Source organism: Delphinus delphis, chromosome 6 (assembly GCF_949987515.2).
Source record: "Delphinus delphis chromosome 6, mDelDel1.2, whole genome shotgun sequence".
Taxonomy (NCBI): domain Eukaryota; kingdom Metazoa; phylum Chordata; class Mammalia; order Artiodactyla; family Delphinidae; genus Delphinus; species Delphinus delphis.
The window spans coordinates 99,156,071-99,172,787 of NC_082688.1; the positions used below are offsets into that span (position 1 = coordinate 99,156,071).

Below are 16,717 nucleotides of genomic sequence, written 5' to 3' on the forward strand. Positions count from 1 at the left end.
CTTTGCTGAGATTCCAACTGAAAAATGATCATGAGTCTCCCTAGAGATCCTCAAAGCCCCCATGTCCCTTCCCCTTCGTCAGAAGGCACTTGAGGATGACAGTTGCTGGGGCCAGGGGCTGTGCCCACAGGGCTGGGCTTTCAGTGCTGGGTAAGGGGGGACTGACTCGCCCCGGCCTCTTCTCTCTCCAGCTGCCTTCCTTGGGGACATCGCCCTTGATGAGGAGGACTTGAGGGCCTTCCAGGTGCAGCAGGCTGCGGATCTCAGACAGCGTGCCACCAGCAGGTCTTCCATCAAAGCTGCAGGTACACCCAGTACGGGCTGGCCCCTCTCTGTCCCAGAAATGGGTTCCAGAATTGGAAAAACAGGGAACCTCCTTGTTCCCAGCCAGGTCCTCCCAGGACAGAGGCCATGAGCTTCAACCCAGCATAAGGGCTTGTCTTCCCTTGGGATATCTTTATCCCTTCCCCAGAGCAGTGGCAAGTGTAGACATACCCAGAAGCTAAGCACCCACATTGTTTTTATTTTTATTTAAGAATCTTTTTTTTTTTAATTAATTAATTAATTAATTTATTTTTGGCTGTGTTGGGTCTTTGTTTCCGTGCGAGGGCTTTCTCTAGTTGCGGCAAGCGGAGGCCACTCTTCATCGCAGTGCGCGGGCCTCTCACTGTTGCAGCCTCTCTTGTTGCGGAGCACAGGCTCCAGACGCGCAGGCTCAGTAGTTGTGGCTCACGGACCTAGTTGCTCCACGGCTTGTGGGATCTTCCCAGACCAGGGCTCGAACCCGTGTCCCCTGCATTGGCAGGCAGATTCTCAACCACTGCGCCACCAGGGAAGCCCCCACCCACTTTGTTTTTTGCTTACAGTTTACAAAGTACTTTCAAAAGCATTGTCTAACTTGACTGTCCCCGATCACCTTCACAGGTAGGTCAGGACAACTCCCACTTTACAGACACAGATCTTCCTCAACTTGTGATGGTGTTACATCCTGATAAAACCATCATAAGCTGAAAATATCTTAAGTCAAAAATACATTTAATACACCTAATCTACTGAACATCGTAGCTCAGCCCAGGGTATCTTAAAGGTGCTCAGAACACTTAACACTAGCCTACTGTTGGGCAAAATCTTCTGACACAAAGCCCATTTTATAATAAAAGGATGAATCCCTCACGTAATTATTGAATACTGTCCCGAAAGCGAAGAACAGAATGGTGGTCTGGGTACAGAATGGTTGTGAGCGTATGGGCTGTTTCCCGTCGTGATGGTGTGGCTGGCAGGGAGCTGCGGCTCACTGCCACTGCCCAGCATCTCAAGAGAGGATCACACTGCCTATCGCTAACCCAGGAAATGCAAAATTCGAAGTACGGTTTCTACTGAGTGTGTTATCACTTCTGTACTATCAAAACGTTGTAAGTAGAACCATCCGAAGTCAGAGACCATCTGTACGGAAACTAAGAGTCACAGAGGTAATGTGACATGCTTAAGGTCCCAAAGCTAGTCAGTGGCAAAACTGGGACAGGAGCCCAAGCCTTCTCACTCCAAATCCCAGGCTCTTCGCTGCACATCACAGTCCCTCCTGGCTTCCTCTCCTGCTCCCGCTTTGCAAAACTCTACGCATCCTTTAAAGCCCATCTCAAGAGCTTCTCTTGTGAAATCTTCCCTGATCTCATCCCCAAGTCCTGACCATGCCACCATTCGCTGTGCTCTTTCCTCTGGGCTTACACTGTTAGCATCTCACAAGTCGCACCACACTGCAATGATTTGTTTATAAGTCTGTCTCCCCAGCTGGACTCAAAGCTCTTCAAGGTCAAGGGTGGGTCCAAGTACACCCCCCCCGCCCCCCGCAGCGAGCCTGGCACTTGTGCATGTGTGAGGGAATGGGAGGGTTGAGGGCCTGGGCTGTCTTGGTTCTGTTCAGCCTTCTCACCGCTCTGGAATGTGGTCCTGCTCACAGGTAACCCTCCCATTGCCCAAGTGGGGGATTCTCACCTGGCCCCTGTTCTGGGCACACTCTGGTGGTGCCAGGCAGTTGTCCTGTCTGGCAGGAGGGAGGATCCTGGCATGGGCAGGCCATGGAGTAAAGGTCAAACTACCCCAGAGAGCAGCTGGCATTGGAGGGTGACCTGGTAGCCTGGTAACTAACAAGGCTTACTTGACCTTAGTGGGGACGAGTAGACATGGGACAAGAGGAAAGTAGAATGGAGATTTGGATAACGTGGACTTGCCACTAACCCACCATCTGACTTTGCACAAATCTTGGGCTTTAGTTTCCTCATCTGTCAAATGTAGATAGCGACACTTGCCCAGTCCATCCAGAGAGCTACTGTGTCAAATGAGGACGTGTACTTGGGAATACTTAAAGAGGACATCAAGTTCTGTATGCTCCATAAATATGAAGGTTTATTGGCTGAGACGGGACTGTTTCCTAGTCTCAGGTCCCCTGCAGGTCTGGGGAAACGAGTACACCGCTGTTCTCTTTTTCACTGACAGTCAGTTCTCTCTGTTCATGGTAGTTATGAATAGAGTTATAGAATAACCTTACAGTCATTCCATAAAGTCACTGCGAACACTGAATTAGCAAATTCTGAGCCGTTACTCCTAGGAGAAATACAGGGTTAGGTTCCTGCAAGCCTCTGGTCACATTTTCATCAACTCATTAATACGTAACCCAGTCTTATGTGTGTTTCTATTTAAAGACACCTTAATTAATATAGCATTGATTCACTAACGTTGAACTCATGGCCAACAGCGCTGTAACTCATGCCTGAACAAAGCTTCTCTAACCCAGGTATTTTCTCCATAAGGTACATCCCAGCCCTCTTGCACTTGGGAACACTAGACAGCCCTTCAGCACCACAGGGGGGCAAGGGGAGGCTCATTTTAAACAGCAAACTCACCGAGAAAAAGCACAAAATGCAAAAAATGTTGCACTAAATAGATTGTGAAGAAGATATTTACAGTATAAGCTGCAACAAGAAGGCAGCCTGTCGCCTTGTTCAGGCTCAGCTGGGATCATGCCTGTGGGTGACTGAAATTCTTCACTGCTCTGTGCATGACAGCAAGTGACCGTGAAAGAGCTGAGGGTATTGATTTGGGGGTTACAAAGAACTTTTACTGAGTGGGCAAATACGGAATCCCTAGATAATGAGGGTCGGTTGTAATTTGCTTTCTCTTGCTCTTCATTCCCTTGCTACCAAATGCCTTCTTCTTTCAATTTCAGGAAACTCTTCCACCCTCAGCTGTCAGAGCACTAGTGGGCAGCCACAGAGGAAAAGTCACGGGAGATGGAGAAGCAGGTCCCGGAGCCGGAGGGCAGCAACGTCTAGACCAGAGCGCGTGTGGCCCGATGGGGTCATCCCCTTTGTCATTGGAGGGAACTTCACTGGTGAGCATGATGTCGGGCGTGTGGGGAGCAGCCTGCACCGTGGCCTGGCCTCAGGACAGCCCTGTCGTGCATGATGGTGTGAGTGGTACCTTCTGCCTGTCTGTCCAATGAATGGCTGACTCTTTAGCAATGGGTGGAAGTGGGCCCACCCGGACAACTGTGACAGCCTGGCCTCCCTTGTCCTGGCAGGCAGCCAGAGGGCAGTCTTCCGGCAGGCCATGAGGCACTGGGAGAAGCACACCTGTGTCACCTTCCTGGAGCGCACAGACGAGGACAGCTATATCGTGTTCACCTATCGACCCTGCGGGTGAGCAGGGGCCCCTGGGCACTGTACCCTCGGCCATCGCCCCAACCCATGTTCTGTCCTGAGCACTGCAGCTGTCCCATCTGGGCACGGCCCTGCGTCATCTGTCCCCTCCTGCCATGGGGCATCTCCCCAGGAGCTGCCCCGGATGTGGCTCAGGCCCCAGCACACAGTCCGGGCATCCCGCACTCGGGTCCCTCCCCAACCCCTCCGCTCCCTGGCCCCCCTGGCAGCCACACCCGACCCCTGAGTGGATGCACTCCCCCAGCTCGGGACCGCCCCCCTGAGCTGGCCCCGCCCTCCAGGTGCTGCTCCTACGTGGGCCGCCGTGGTGGGGGCCCCCAGGCCATCTCCATCGGCAAGAACTGTGACAAGTTCGGCATCGTGGTCCATGAACTGGGTCATGTCATCGGCTTCTGGCACGAACACACGCGGCCTGACCGAGACCGCCACGTCTCCATCGTGCGCGAGAACATCCAGCCAGGTACGCTCCTCTACCTGCCCCTCCAGGGCTCCTGGTCAGGGTGGGAGCTGCTCCCTCAAGCCATCGCCTTTGGTCAACTCAGCATTGTAGTCCCAGCCAGCTGGGTAGTCACAGCCCTGCCTGGGGTCCAGACCCTTCCCCTGCAGCATCTCCTCCGGGTCAGTAGCAGCTCAGGGACTGCAAATCAGTTGTCAGATGGGGAGCCAGGAGAGGTCCAGGTCCTGCACACAGCAGCTGTCTGGAGCAGCCAGAACCCCCCTGGCCTTTAGGGGTGCAGGTGGGAAGGGGTCGGCCCATCTCCCATGCTGCCTCAGCCTTTCTCTTCACTTTTACCCAGTCTACTGCTCTTGGCCTATGCTGTCCTCCAAGGGTTTTTTCCTCTCTCCTTTCTCCCCACCGTGCTCTTTCTTCCCTCCCTTCCTGCTTCCTCCCTTTCTCCCCAGGCCTCCTCCACTCTTCACTGCTCTCATCTCCCTGTGGTTCTAGAAATGGGCACCTCCTTCCCATCTTCCCTTGAGCCTTCCCTCCAGCAAGTCCTCAACCCCACCCACCCCCCTGCTGGACAGACTCTTCTAGAGACCCGCCCCTCCCCCAGGCTTCCCCTGGCAGCTGCCTAGACCCTCAGGTAGGGGGGCACCTCTCAAGTGCAGGGAGGACCCCATTCCCCACCCGAAAAGGTAGCACTGCATCCCTCACAGACCCGCCCGCTCCCACCTCCCCACACCCTTTTCCTGGTCTTCGCAGGGCAGGAGTATAACTTCCTGAAGATGGAGGTCCAGGAGGTGGAATCCCTGGGGGAGACCTATGATTTTGACAGTATCATGCACTATGCCCGGAACACATTCTCCAGGTGAGAGATGGGGCCCAGCCTCTTCTGGGGCAGCCCAGCCCTGCCCTCCGTAGGCCTCCCGCTTTGCACTAGCCTGCCCTGCTGGGGTCGTTGGCGAGGACAAGGGTGGGCCTCTGGGTGGCTGCGGCCCCCGAGCAGAGGACCCGTGGGTGCTGCCTGCCCTGCTGTCCTCTTCCACGGTGGGTGCATGGCAGGGCCGGGACTCACAGAGCCTGGGTTCTTCACCTAGTACTGGGCACACCTGGCCCGGGAGGCTGAAACCCAGCTGCCGTGCAGCCGCGTGGTGTGCTGTGGCCCCGGAACCGTATCCGCCCGAAGGAGCTGAGCTTTTCCCTCAACCCTCAGCCAAAGGGGGCGTGTCTCTCTGATGGGTCTACCTTTGCGTAATTGGCTGACTGGCACAAAGTCTGGCTTCTGTCCTGGACCAGCCCTGCTCCCCAGCTCACCAGCACGTATACACCTACTCTTTATCCTGGGCCTAGGTTCCCAGAAATCACAGCCAGAGCCCCCAGAGGTAGTGGCCCGGCCTCCCCGTCCCAGCTTCTCCTTAGCAGAGTGTGGGAAACAGCCCCTCCTCCTCCTCTGCCTCCCCCCAGCACCCTAACTCGCACCCCCTCCTGGCCTTTCCCCTGCCTGGCTCTGTCCTCATGCTCTGTCTCTGCTCTCCCAGACCCTGGCCCTCCCCCTCTCCTCAGATGCTCCTTCTAGACCCACTCTTCCTGCCTCCAGACCTGAGGGAACAGAGACCAAGGAAGGGTGGTGAGGTCATCCCACCCACCACACCCACAGACCACCCCCTGTACATTTCCCACCACATCCCACCCCGCCTCCTGCTGAGTTCTACCCAGCTGGGTGTGAGTCAGGGGCCCTGGGGAGGTGGAGGGATGCCTGCTGCCCCTTCCTTCTGCTCCTCCCAGATGGAAACATCCAGGACCTAGCAGGCAGGAACTGAGGGGACAGGGGACACTGATGGATCAGGAGCTAGCGGGGCTGTCCCTGGGGTCTGGTCTGGCCACGGTGGAGCCTGCCCTTTGGCCTTGTCCCAGGTCCCATCAGGAGTAGCCCGTGCCAGCAGGACGAAGTGTTGGCCCTGGGTAGTCCTGGGAGAGGTGTAGTCAGGGCTGAATCAGCACAGGGGGCCTCAGAAGCAGGGCCGGGCAGGGCTGAGACATGACTGACGAGGGGTCTGGAGCTCTCCCGGGGCTGGGAGTTGGGCCAGACTGAGCCGGAGCACCGGTGTGTCCCCAGGGCCTCCTAGGTCCATGTCCCCGACCTCCCAAAGTGTTCCTGGGCTCCCCCAGGCCCTGTGGTATGGCTGCCACGGAGCAGGGTGGCTGGTGGTCAGAGGGCAGTGTAATGACAGGGTGAGATGTCTCCACCCATCCCTGACCCTGCTGAGGAATGTCTGGGCTCTTGCGGGGTCGTGACCTTCGGTGCACGCATGCCAGCCACCCTCCTTCCCGTCAGACTCTCACCCAGGCTGGTCTTCTCCTCCTCAGGGGCATCTTCCTGGACACCATCGTTCCCAAGTACGAGGTGAATGGGGTGAAGCCTCCCATCGGCCAGAGGACCCGGCTCAGCAAGGGGGACATTGCCCAGGCCCGCAAGCTCTACAAGTGCCCAGGTCGGGGCAGGGGTGGGGACAGGCCAGGGTGGGGTGGAGGGCAGGCCCTGGGGCCAAGAAGGTTGAGGCTGTGAGACTTAGAAAAGGCTGAGGCTGTCTGGCGTCGGGGGAGGGGGCACCCAGGGAGGGGGAGTGTTCAAGTTACAGACCCAAACTGGGGCTTGGATCAGGTGGGGAGATGCTGAGCCACCCATCTTCTGAGGGTGAGAGTGAGGGACAGTGGGAGCAGAAAATGGGGGGCGCAGAGCGATTCTCAGTGAGTGAGAGGGAGTGAGGCCCTCCGAAGGAGCTTGACCTTAACTCTGGAACCCATGTTGCCTTGACAGCAGGGCATCCTGCAGCACTAGGTAGAACGGAAAGGAGAAGGGATGGATCTTAGGGGGACGGGGCCATCCCAGACTCTCTCCTCTCCCCCAAAGGATGCCAGGGCTCAGGGCAGGGAAGCCAGAAAGTTGGGGGGATTGGGCACCTGCAGCCAGCAACCCAGTCATTTCCTTTCCTCGACAGCTTGCGGAGAGACCCTACAAGATAGCACGGGCAACTTCTCCTCCCCCGAGTACCCCAACGGCTACTCCGCCCACATGCACTGCGTATGGCGCATCTCAGTCACACCTGGGGAGAAGGTAACTGAGCATCCTCTCCTCTGCCAGGACCCCTGAGTAGGAGAGCTTAGTCCATGTGGCTGTGAGTGACCTACCTGGGGAAGGTAAACTCATTCACCCTGCAGGATGAGGAGAGGCTTCTAGTAGTTGTATATAAATGCTAACTTGTGAATAGCATTTACTACGCGCCAGACATTTTTCTAAGTGCTTCTCAGATCCATTCGCAGGCTTTTCATGTGGAGTCTGGACCTCTCACCCACCCCTGGACCTTCCATGTCCTTCATATTTTTATTGCTCCCAAGAGTCAGCTTTAAGGCTTTATTTCCCTTGATTGGAACTTGGTTCTTAATGTCCTAGTGCAACCTTGAGCTGGGTTAGATTTTATTACCGGTTGCATTGCTCATTCCAACAGCTCTCAAGATCATTTTGAATCAGAATTCCACCATCCGGCAGGTAGCCGTCCTCACTCTGCCATGAGCTCATTTGATAAGCATGTCTTCTGGGTGTTCCGAACCTGGCCTTCGATCAAAATCTTGAACAGGACATGAATTAAAGCAGATCTAAGATCTCCCTCTGAATTGACATCGACCCAGTAATCTGCAGGCTTTGGGCAAAGCTATTCCACTGGCTATGACTATGCTAAATGTCATTACCAGCCAGCCACCGGTCACCACCTTATTGACCAACCACCATATGAGCCGCTTCTGAGACCAGACCTTTGTCGTCTTTATGTCTCTGGCACAGGAAGTGATTAATAAATGCCGAATACATGGATGAATTGCCTTACCAAAACAAATCCACTGTTTCACCAGTTGGTAAATCCCCTTTTAAAAAAGAAGTGAGATTTGTCTGATGTACCTTGTTTCAAGTGAACCCAAAAGTAGTCAAGTGTTTCTTTTCTAAATGGTCATAGACCATCTGTTTAGTTGGGGATCACCACTGAACTCAGTGGTTTGCAATTCCCAGAATTCACTCTACACCCCCTTCCCAACACACGCATGTGCATGCACACATGCATACAAACCCCTTTTGAAAACTGGGAAAGATTTTGTTCTGAGTTCTCAAGATTACAGACACTGCTCACATCTGCAAGTTATTTGAATGTCCTCTGATGTCATTTTTGAGTCTAGAGGCAAAAGCCAATTTAAAGAGGCGCTCGCTGACTCTCCTTCTGTATTATTGAGCTTCTGTTTCCTTTCCAAACGATGCTGCTTTTATTTTTTTATAATTTGAAGATCATCCTCCCTTACGACAGACTTTTATTGAGAGCGGAGTAATTCCCTATCTCCCTTGGTTAACTTTCTAGCAGCTTCCCTCAAAAGTGAACCCACCCCTTCTTTGTTCTTGTTCTGAATCTAAGTTAAAAATTGCATCCTTTTCACTGTCTTGTAGTGACCTTGCCCTGGTTTCCTTCATTCCTCTGCTGAGGGTTTCCAGCCTTTGGAAATCTCACCGCAGATAACAATAATAATAATAACAACTAATGATCATTGAGCATATGATTGGCCAGGCATGTGTTAAATCTCTGTGTCATGTCTTTTAGCACAACGTTATAGGCTGGGTGCTAATGTTAGCCTCATTTTGTATATGAGAAAACAAACTTGGAAAAAGTAACTTGCCCAAGATCTCATAGATCCTGGATTATGACATAAAAGTCTGTGATTGAAATACCGTGTGAATTCCAAAGCCTTGTCCCATTCCAACAACTAAGTGCCCTTCGGCAACTTGTGTGGCCACGAGGTGCCCAGTGCTGGGCCCAGCCCTGGGGATGGACAGGTGCACGAGACAGTTCGCGGCCCCACGGAGCACAGAGGAGGGTAGAGCATCACTCTCTTTCCCATTCAGGAGGTTTGCTCAGTTGGCAGGCATATGGCAACTTGGTCAGGACCCTCTTCTTTCCTTGCTTTGCGGGCTGGCATGGGCTGGCCCTAGTCTCTAGAGAGCACACGGCCTTGCCTTAGGAGCCTCTCTGTGCCTGGGACCTGCTCCCTTCATAGCTCCCACAAGACTCCCCATCCTTTTTCAGAGACCTGCCCGGAGCTCCAGGGAGAGAAGTGGGCTACGGATAAAAATTCCAGATTAACCAATGCATGATTGTAGAAATGCAAAAAGTAAAACCCACCCATGGTCCTGGTTGAAATTGTAGAGTTGTAACTGAACCAAAGATGGAACCCTGGGGGACAGAAACATTTAAAGGCTGGGGAGGCAGAAGAGGATGGTACCATCAAGTTGGCATGGCCACTTTTTGTCACTTACCAATTATGTGCCAAAGTATTGGCATCTTACGTGCATGATCTCATTATTCCTCACAACCGTTTCATGACGTAGGTACTGTCATCCCTACTGGAGAGTGGAGGGAATTGAGGCTTAAAGTGCAGGAGTAGGTCTGGCCAGGTTTGCTCAGGTAACGATGGTGGAACCAGCATTCAGTTCTAGGACTATCTGACTCCAAAGTCTACTCTTTCAACAGTAAACCTTAAATAAATCCACGTGTGTTAGCGGATGGACTTTGACATCTGTTTGGCTCCTGAGAGGTTGTTTTTCACTTGCCTCCCAGTTCTCAGCTTATTGCCAGACATGCAAGTGATATGTAAAACTTATCTCGTACAATGTGCGAGTCGTAGGGATGTCAAACGAGAAAGAGCCACTTTGGAGGACTTCTTGGAGGATCCTCAAGTCTTTACACTGCACGTAATTAGCAACTGCCCTGAAGGGGATTTACAGTGTTTCCCAAGCAACGAAGGGAACTCCTTTATTAGCAGGAAAGCGGTTTCAGGAGGAGACCATAGTCAAATGTTGCAGAGGAGCCAGGAAGATAAGAACTTAAAATGCTTTTGGATTTGGCCGTATCCACCCTCATTCCCATCAAGGTCCAACCCAAATTCTGCCTCCTCCCATCCCCCAGCTGGGCAGAGACGACCCCTCCCATCCCTCCTCTGCAAGGCCTGGGCTGGGTCCTCCCTTAAGTCCCTCTTCTCAGGCACCAAAGGGCGTAGAGCTCTGAGCATGGAGGGAAAGTTGATGCTCATTCTTTGCACAGCCGTTGGGCAAAATTGATCGGTAGGCCTGGGGAGGCCACACGGAATGGAGGTTAAGGGTATAAGTTTAAGATCCAGAGTGCCTGGGTTTGACTCCCAGCTGTGCTCTTTACTGGATGTATGATCTTGGGGAAGTTGCTTACCCTCTCTGTGCCTTTGTTTCCCCATTTGTAAAATGAGCCTGGTGATAGTACCTCCCTCATGGGGTTGATACGAGGATTAAGCAAATTCATGTACGTTAAGTGCTTAGGGCACTGCCTGGAACATAGCGGGAATTCAATCAATGTTAGCTGCTAGTATCATTCTCCGGTCCTGATCTGTGAAATGAGTGAGCCCTGGTCAGCTTCCCCGGGTACCTCATTTGCCTCCCTCTATTTCCTGCATTCTGATCCGGACCGTCCTGTGAACCCAATATCAAACTATCTAAGCAAATTCAACTCCAGGAGTGAAATTAGTGTTTATCAAGTGGCATACACTGTCGTATGGATGTGTGACACGTATGTATTGGTACCCGTGTCAGACAAGGTCATAAATTTTACATGTATTAGTTTAATTCCCCTAAGTCCTATGAGGCTGGTACTATTACCGTTACCATCTTACAGATAAGGAAACAGAGGCCCAGAGGAGTTAAATGAGGCCTAAGATGTGACTGTAAGCCAGACAACAGGTCCCCCCGGGTTGGCGTGTTCTCCCAGCTCCTCCCTGAGAGCACCCAAGAAGCATGAGGAATACTTCCCACACGCAGGGTGCACCTGGGGACTCTGTACCCGTATCTCATTTACCCCCGACTCCCCAGCGGAGTCGTTATGGTCACCTCCATTTTTCGGACAGAGACAGCGAGGCACAAAGTCACCAGCCAGGAAGTGGCAGAGCTGGCCCAGTTTTTCTTGGCAAAGGGCAGTGCCCCTGCCACCAGCGCACAGCTGTTTCCACACGACAGAAGTTGTTACAACTCTTAATTAGACACCTCCGGTCTCAGTATAGCCGTGGCTGCGCCTCCCTGTAGGATGCCCCTGACTGCTCGCCCAGGTCTGTTCCTTCCACGTGAGGTGGCCTCTGCTTCCTCCTGCCTGTGGCAGGTCTTGGGTGAGCCCCGTGGGGCTCTGCCGGCTGGGCACGGTTTCTTCTTCAGAGGCCTGAATCCATCCCCCCTGGACAGAGTCACAGTTGTTTCCGGGGAGGGAGGGAAAGTGGCTGCCGTTCTCAGGGCTGCTTGCTGAGTGAAACGGATTGGCAGGCCCAAGGAGGCCACGTGGAGTAGGGGTTAAGGGTGTAAGTTTAGGAGTCAGGGAGCCCTCACTCGGCCCTCTGCATTCCTTCTTCCGCCCAGCAGCTCTTCGAAAGATATTTTTGTTGTTTGCTAGATATAAAGATAACAGATGCATGTTGTAAACATTTTGAGCAATATAGGAATGCGTACGGTAAAAAGTGAATTTTCTCCCCTTGATCGTCCTCCAGATCCCACTCCACAGAGACAACTAAGCATTGGTAACACTTGGGATGTCCTTCCAGACCCTTCTAGTGTGGGGGTGTGGGGGTGGGGTGGCCTTCTGTAACTTGCCTTTCACTCAACAATAAATCACAGTCATCGTTCCACGTCAGCACATATAGATCTACCTCAGTCACTTTCGTGGTTGCTTGGCATCCCGTCATCTTGACTGCCCTTAATTTAATTATTTAATCATCCCCTCAGGTCTCCTGATGGATGCCGATTTAAGTTTTGCCAAGCTTTCATTACTACCAAAATAAATACCTTGAAACTTAAATCTTTATACACTTGGGCAAGTATATTAGAATAGATTCCAAAAAGCAAAATTCTATTCAAGAAATATTTATTAAACAACTATTATGTGCCATGCACCGAGGATTCCATAGTGAATTAAACTTCCTCTGTGGTCATATGTGGTCTTTTCTAAAAAGGTAAAATATTGGGTCATAAGACACTGGCTCTATAGCAAGAGTTAGAACAGATTTTCAACTTCAGTTTTTCAAAATGCCAGGACTTGTATTTTTATAATAATAATAATAATACTCCCAATGATGATTAATCATCGAGAGTAATATAGTGCAGTTTTCGAGGGCTCCCTGGCAGCCTAGTGGTTAGGATTCCGGGCTTTCAGTGCCGAGGCCCAGGTTCAGTCCCTGGTTGGGGAACTGAGATCCTGTAAGCCATGCGGCGTGGCCAAAAAACAAAAAAGAAGTAATATAGTGTACTTTTCGTGTTTTTTTAATTTTTATTTATCTTTTGGCTGTGTTGGGTCTCTGGTGCTGCACGTGGGCTTTTGCTAGTTGCGACGAGCGGGGGCTACTCTTCCTTGCAGTGTGCGGGTTTCTCATTACGGTGGCTTCCCTTGTTGCAGAGCATAGGTTCTAGGCGCACAGGCTTCAGTAGTTGCAGCACTCAGGCTCAGTAGTTGTGGTACGCGGGCTTAGTTGCTCCACAGCATGTGGGATCTTCCCAGACCAGGGATCGAACCTGTGTCCCCTGCATTGGCAGGCGGATTCTTAACCACTGCGCCACCAGGGAAGTCCCCTGTAGTGCACTTTTCAAAACGTGATCTCACTCGATTACATCTCAGAGTAACAAAATTAATGAAAGCTCCCCCAAACACAAACATATTTAAACTCATGTGTGAATCAAAAGAAAATATGAAAGATTGGACCATGGGTTCCAAGCTAGGTCAGAAGAAATGTAAGTACACGGGGGTGAAAGTACAACAGGCTCAGTAGATTGAAGGTTGCAGTGAACTGGAAGGATCGTTGAGCTCTGTGTACAGAGGGAGTGAGCAAGGAAAGATTGGGGCACATGGATGTAGAGTGGGGTCCTTGGATTTGACATTATGGATGATAACAAGGTCCAGGGCATGATGTGCTGGCTGAGAAGGGGCAGAGAGAGGGTGAGAGAGGAGGTTAGGGAATGCGAAGGTCAGGAAATGGCAAGGATAGTGCAGGTGGATATTGAAAACACCAAGAAGGAACTTCCCTGGTGGCGCAGTGGTTAAGAATCCACCTGCCAATGCAGGGGACATGGGTTTGAGCCCTGCTCCAGGAAGATCCCACATGCCGCAGAGCAACTAAGCCCGTGTGCCACAACTACTGAGCTGTGCTCTAGAGCCCACGAGCCACAACTACTGAGCCCATGTGCCACAGCTACTGAAGCCCGCACGCCTAGAGCCCGTGCTCCGCAACAAGAGAAGTCACCGCAACGAGAAGCCCAAGCACCACAAAAAAGAGTAGGCCCCGCTCGCCGCAACTAGAGAAAGCCCGCGCGCAGCAACAAAGACCCAATGCAACCAAAAATAAATAAATAAAATAAAATAAAAAAGTAAAATTAAAAAAAAAAGAAAACACCAAGAATTCTGACGGGGTCGGTGCTAAAGTGACCATGAGCCGGGAGCTCTTCCTTGACCAGTGGTTTTCATTCTGGCCTCTACTCTGTCTGCCTCTAACACTGCAGTGAGCCACAGGGGAGATGGACACCCTTGTCCCCTTCTCCAGCGGGGAACCCAGCTAGCACCTAACAGGTGGGCCCCTTGGGCCTTCTCATGCCCACTGCACACTCCTCGCAGATGGGGGTGCCATTCTCTGGAGTCCCTGCTTGTTGGACTCTGAACATACAGCAGGCTTCAGGGCTCACTCCGGAAACTACTAAGGAAGCAGTTTCCCTCCTAGTAAGGGTGCTTCTCTACCTGTTCATATGCCCCCCTGCTGGGGAGACTTGGTACTTACCGAGGTATCAAACGTTCCTCCAGTATTAGGTGAACGTTTGACGAGTTCAAGGGCTGAAATAAGTTTATGTGAAGGAGGTCCTTAGGGCAGTATCTGTACCTATGTATTGCTGTGTTAGGGTGAGATGCTCTTTCCTCATTTTATGCACCATTTTATGCAGAGGCAAGATTCAAACCCAGGCTCGTATGACTGGAATCTGAGTTTTTCACTAGGTGGTCTTTTCATGCATATGTCTTATTCTTCTAAGTCCTAAGCTCCTTGACAGGGACGTATCTTTTTTTCTTTTTCTTTTATTATTTATTTATTTTTGGCTGCGTCAGGTCTTTGTTGCTGCGTGCAGGCTTTCTCTAGTTGTGGCGAGCGGGGGCGCCTCTTTGTTGAGGTGTGCGGGCTTCTCGTTGCGGTGGCTTCTCTTGTTGTGGAACACGGGCTCTAGGCGCGTGGGTTTCAGTAGTTGCGGCACACAGGTTCAGTAATTGTGGCTCGTGGGCTGTAGAGCTCAGGCTGAGTAGTTGTGGCGCACGGGCTTAGTTGCTCTGCGGCATGTGGGATCTTCCCGGATGAGGGCTCGAACCCGTGTCCCCTGCATTGGCAGGCAGATTCTTAACCACTGCGCCACCAGGGAAGCCCTTTGTTTTTTTTTAACTGAAGTATAGTTGAGTGTCTTAAACCCATTCTTGGGAGGCATGCAGACCTGATACTCCCTTCAGCGGTTAGCACGAGCCCTGCCTAGAACCAGCACTCAGTAAATGCGCGATGATGGGTAACTCAGGCCTTCTTCCCTCTGCTCGTCCTCTCTGGACCCTTCATTCCCGTTCAGACCGCCCCCTGCCCCCAGTCCCACATGCCTCCCTGGGCCCTTCCTCTCACCAAGGAGACCTCTTCCCTCTAAAGATGCTGTAATTTATATCATTTAAGTTGACCATGAAGAGAGCTGGGTTTGTTTAACCCTAAGCAACGGCTCCTTACTAAGGAGATCAGTAAAATGAGACCCCAGGTCTCAAACATACTTTCAACGCGGCTGTGCATTTTAAGTGAGGCCTGACTTGGGGTATCTGGGAAGAATGCTGACTAGAACTGGCAGATGGCTGTGGACGAGGGACACTTCTGTGCCAGGAGCTCCTTTCTGGAACACTTAACTATTTATAACCCATGGCAAACAGCCTCACGAGGCAGGCAGCGGTCATGGGGCTGGTGGGCGAGACCGGCGGGCGATGTGTGGGCAGCGGTGTCACCTTCTTCCTCCCCCATTTCCCCAGATCATCCTGAACTTCACGTCCATGGACCTGTACCGCAGCCGCCTGTGCTGGTACGACTACGTGGAGGTCCGAGACGGCTTCTGGAGGAAGGCGCCCCTCCGAGGTACCGGCACAGCCCCGCCTTACCTCCTCCACAGCTGCGTCCTTCTTAGAACTACTCACATGACACGCTGTGCATCCTCCCCCCAACACTAGCACTTGGCTACGGGCAGCACCCTAGCATGGGAACCAGGGGTCCTGGTATAGTCAGTGCTGCAGCTTCATCACTAAATGTGTGACTTTGGGCAAGTCTCTTCCCCAGTCTGGACCTCAAGGTCCTCAGTATGGGCTTCCAGGCCTCCCTCAGAGGGTGGCTGTCGGTGTATAGGTGTAGGCAATCACACAGGGTGACAGAGGGAGATGGACAGGCCTGTCCTCTCAGCTCCAGGCTCTCTTCCTCATCTGGGCAATTTCAGAGGCTCTGTTTTCTGTCTGCGAGATGTGGCCTGAGGGTGCCCACAGTGCAGCCTGGTGCACCACAGAGACCTACATTCCTGGCACGGTCGCCCAAACCTGTTTGCACAGGGTGCCTTGTCTCGGGGGTAGGGGAGTGGGTAAGTGGGGGATGGATGGGTCAGAACCACAGGACAGAAGATGCTGTAATGGACACAGAGTTAGAGCCTGAGGAGCTACATGAATTCTTCTTCGATCTGGATGTGAGCCTAAGTAGCTCAGGACCGCTCATTGGCGTTAGAACTTTGTCTCACAGCCCAGCCTCTGCCTGAAGCAGGCTGACGAATCCTCGCTCACCATCTCTTTTTTCCCCCAGTTTCTGATGTTCGAATATTTCTTATTAGTCACCCAAAGCAGCTGTCATTACGACACTTCTTGCTACAGAAGAGTTAGCATTTCCAAGATTGCTGTTTCTTTCTTTTTTTTTTTGCAGTTTCTTTTTCATAACTTACATTCCTAGGCCAGCAGCCTCTGTCCATTGCTGTAAGTTGGGAAACACCCATATTATTACGAACACACACATCAGCCCTAGTCAATTCTTGACTACAAAGAATTCCACAGATGGCCAGCCTCGTCCACTTATGTGGATTCTTGTCGGGTTTTGTTTCAAAGAGGACATTTTCTCACCCAGTCCCCGGATTCTGGGATTTATTTGGGGTCCCATGGCATCCCCTGCATTTGAGCAAAAGAAAACTGTTGCTTGTTTTTGGTTATTACTTGTTTGCATGGAGAGCAAATAAGAAAGGATAAGTAGTGATGATAATGCTCTTTTTAAAAAGTAAATAAAACACAGATACTGTTGGCTAAGGTGAGGAGTCACCGTTCCTCCCAGAAACAGACTCCTATCCTTTCCCTCAAGGGCAGGAAATCTTCTAGAGTGGACTCTGGCCCTTCAAGGCCAAACTGGACCTTGGACCAGATGCAGGCCAACTTGAATGTGTGTCAAG

The 16,717-nt window shown here is 52.0% G+C and overlaps 1 protein-coding gene across 2 annotated transcripts in view; it reads left to right on the forward strand.

Moving 5' to 3' along the window:
• BMP1 (bone morphogenetic protein 1) overlaps positions 1–16,717 on the forward strand; it is a 40,455-nt gene that overhangs the window by 7,381 nt on the left and 16,357 nt on the right. For both annotated transcript variants that reach the window (XM_060015136.1, XM_060015137.1), the window contains exons 2-9: positions 192–305; positions 3,224–3,388; positions 3,578–3,695; positions 3,998–4,176; positions 4,921–5,026; positions 6,526–6,650; positions 7,158–7,273; positions 15,279–15,381. In XM_060015136.1, the coding sequence (XP_059871119.1) occupies positions 192–305; positions 3,224–3,388; positions 3,578–3,695; positions 3,998–4,176; positions 4,921–5,026; positions 6,526–6,650; positions 7,158–7,273; positions 15,279–15,381 (1,026 nt within the window). The remainder of the gene's footprint in view (positions 1–191; positions 306–3,223; positions 3,389–3,577; positions 3,696–3,997; positions 4,177–4,920; positions 5,027–6,525; positions 6,651–7,157; positions 7,274–15,278; positions 15,382–16,717) is intronic.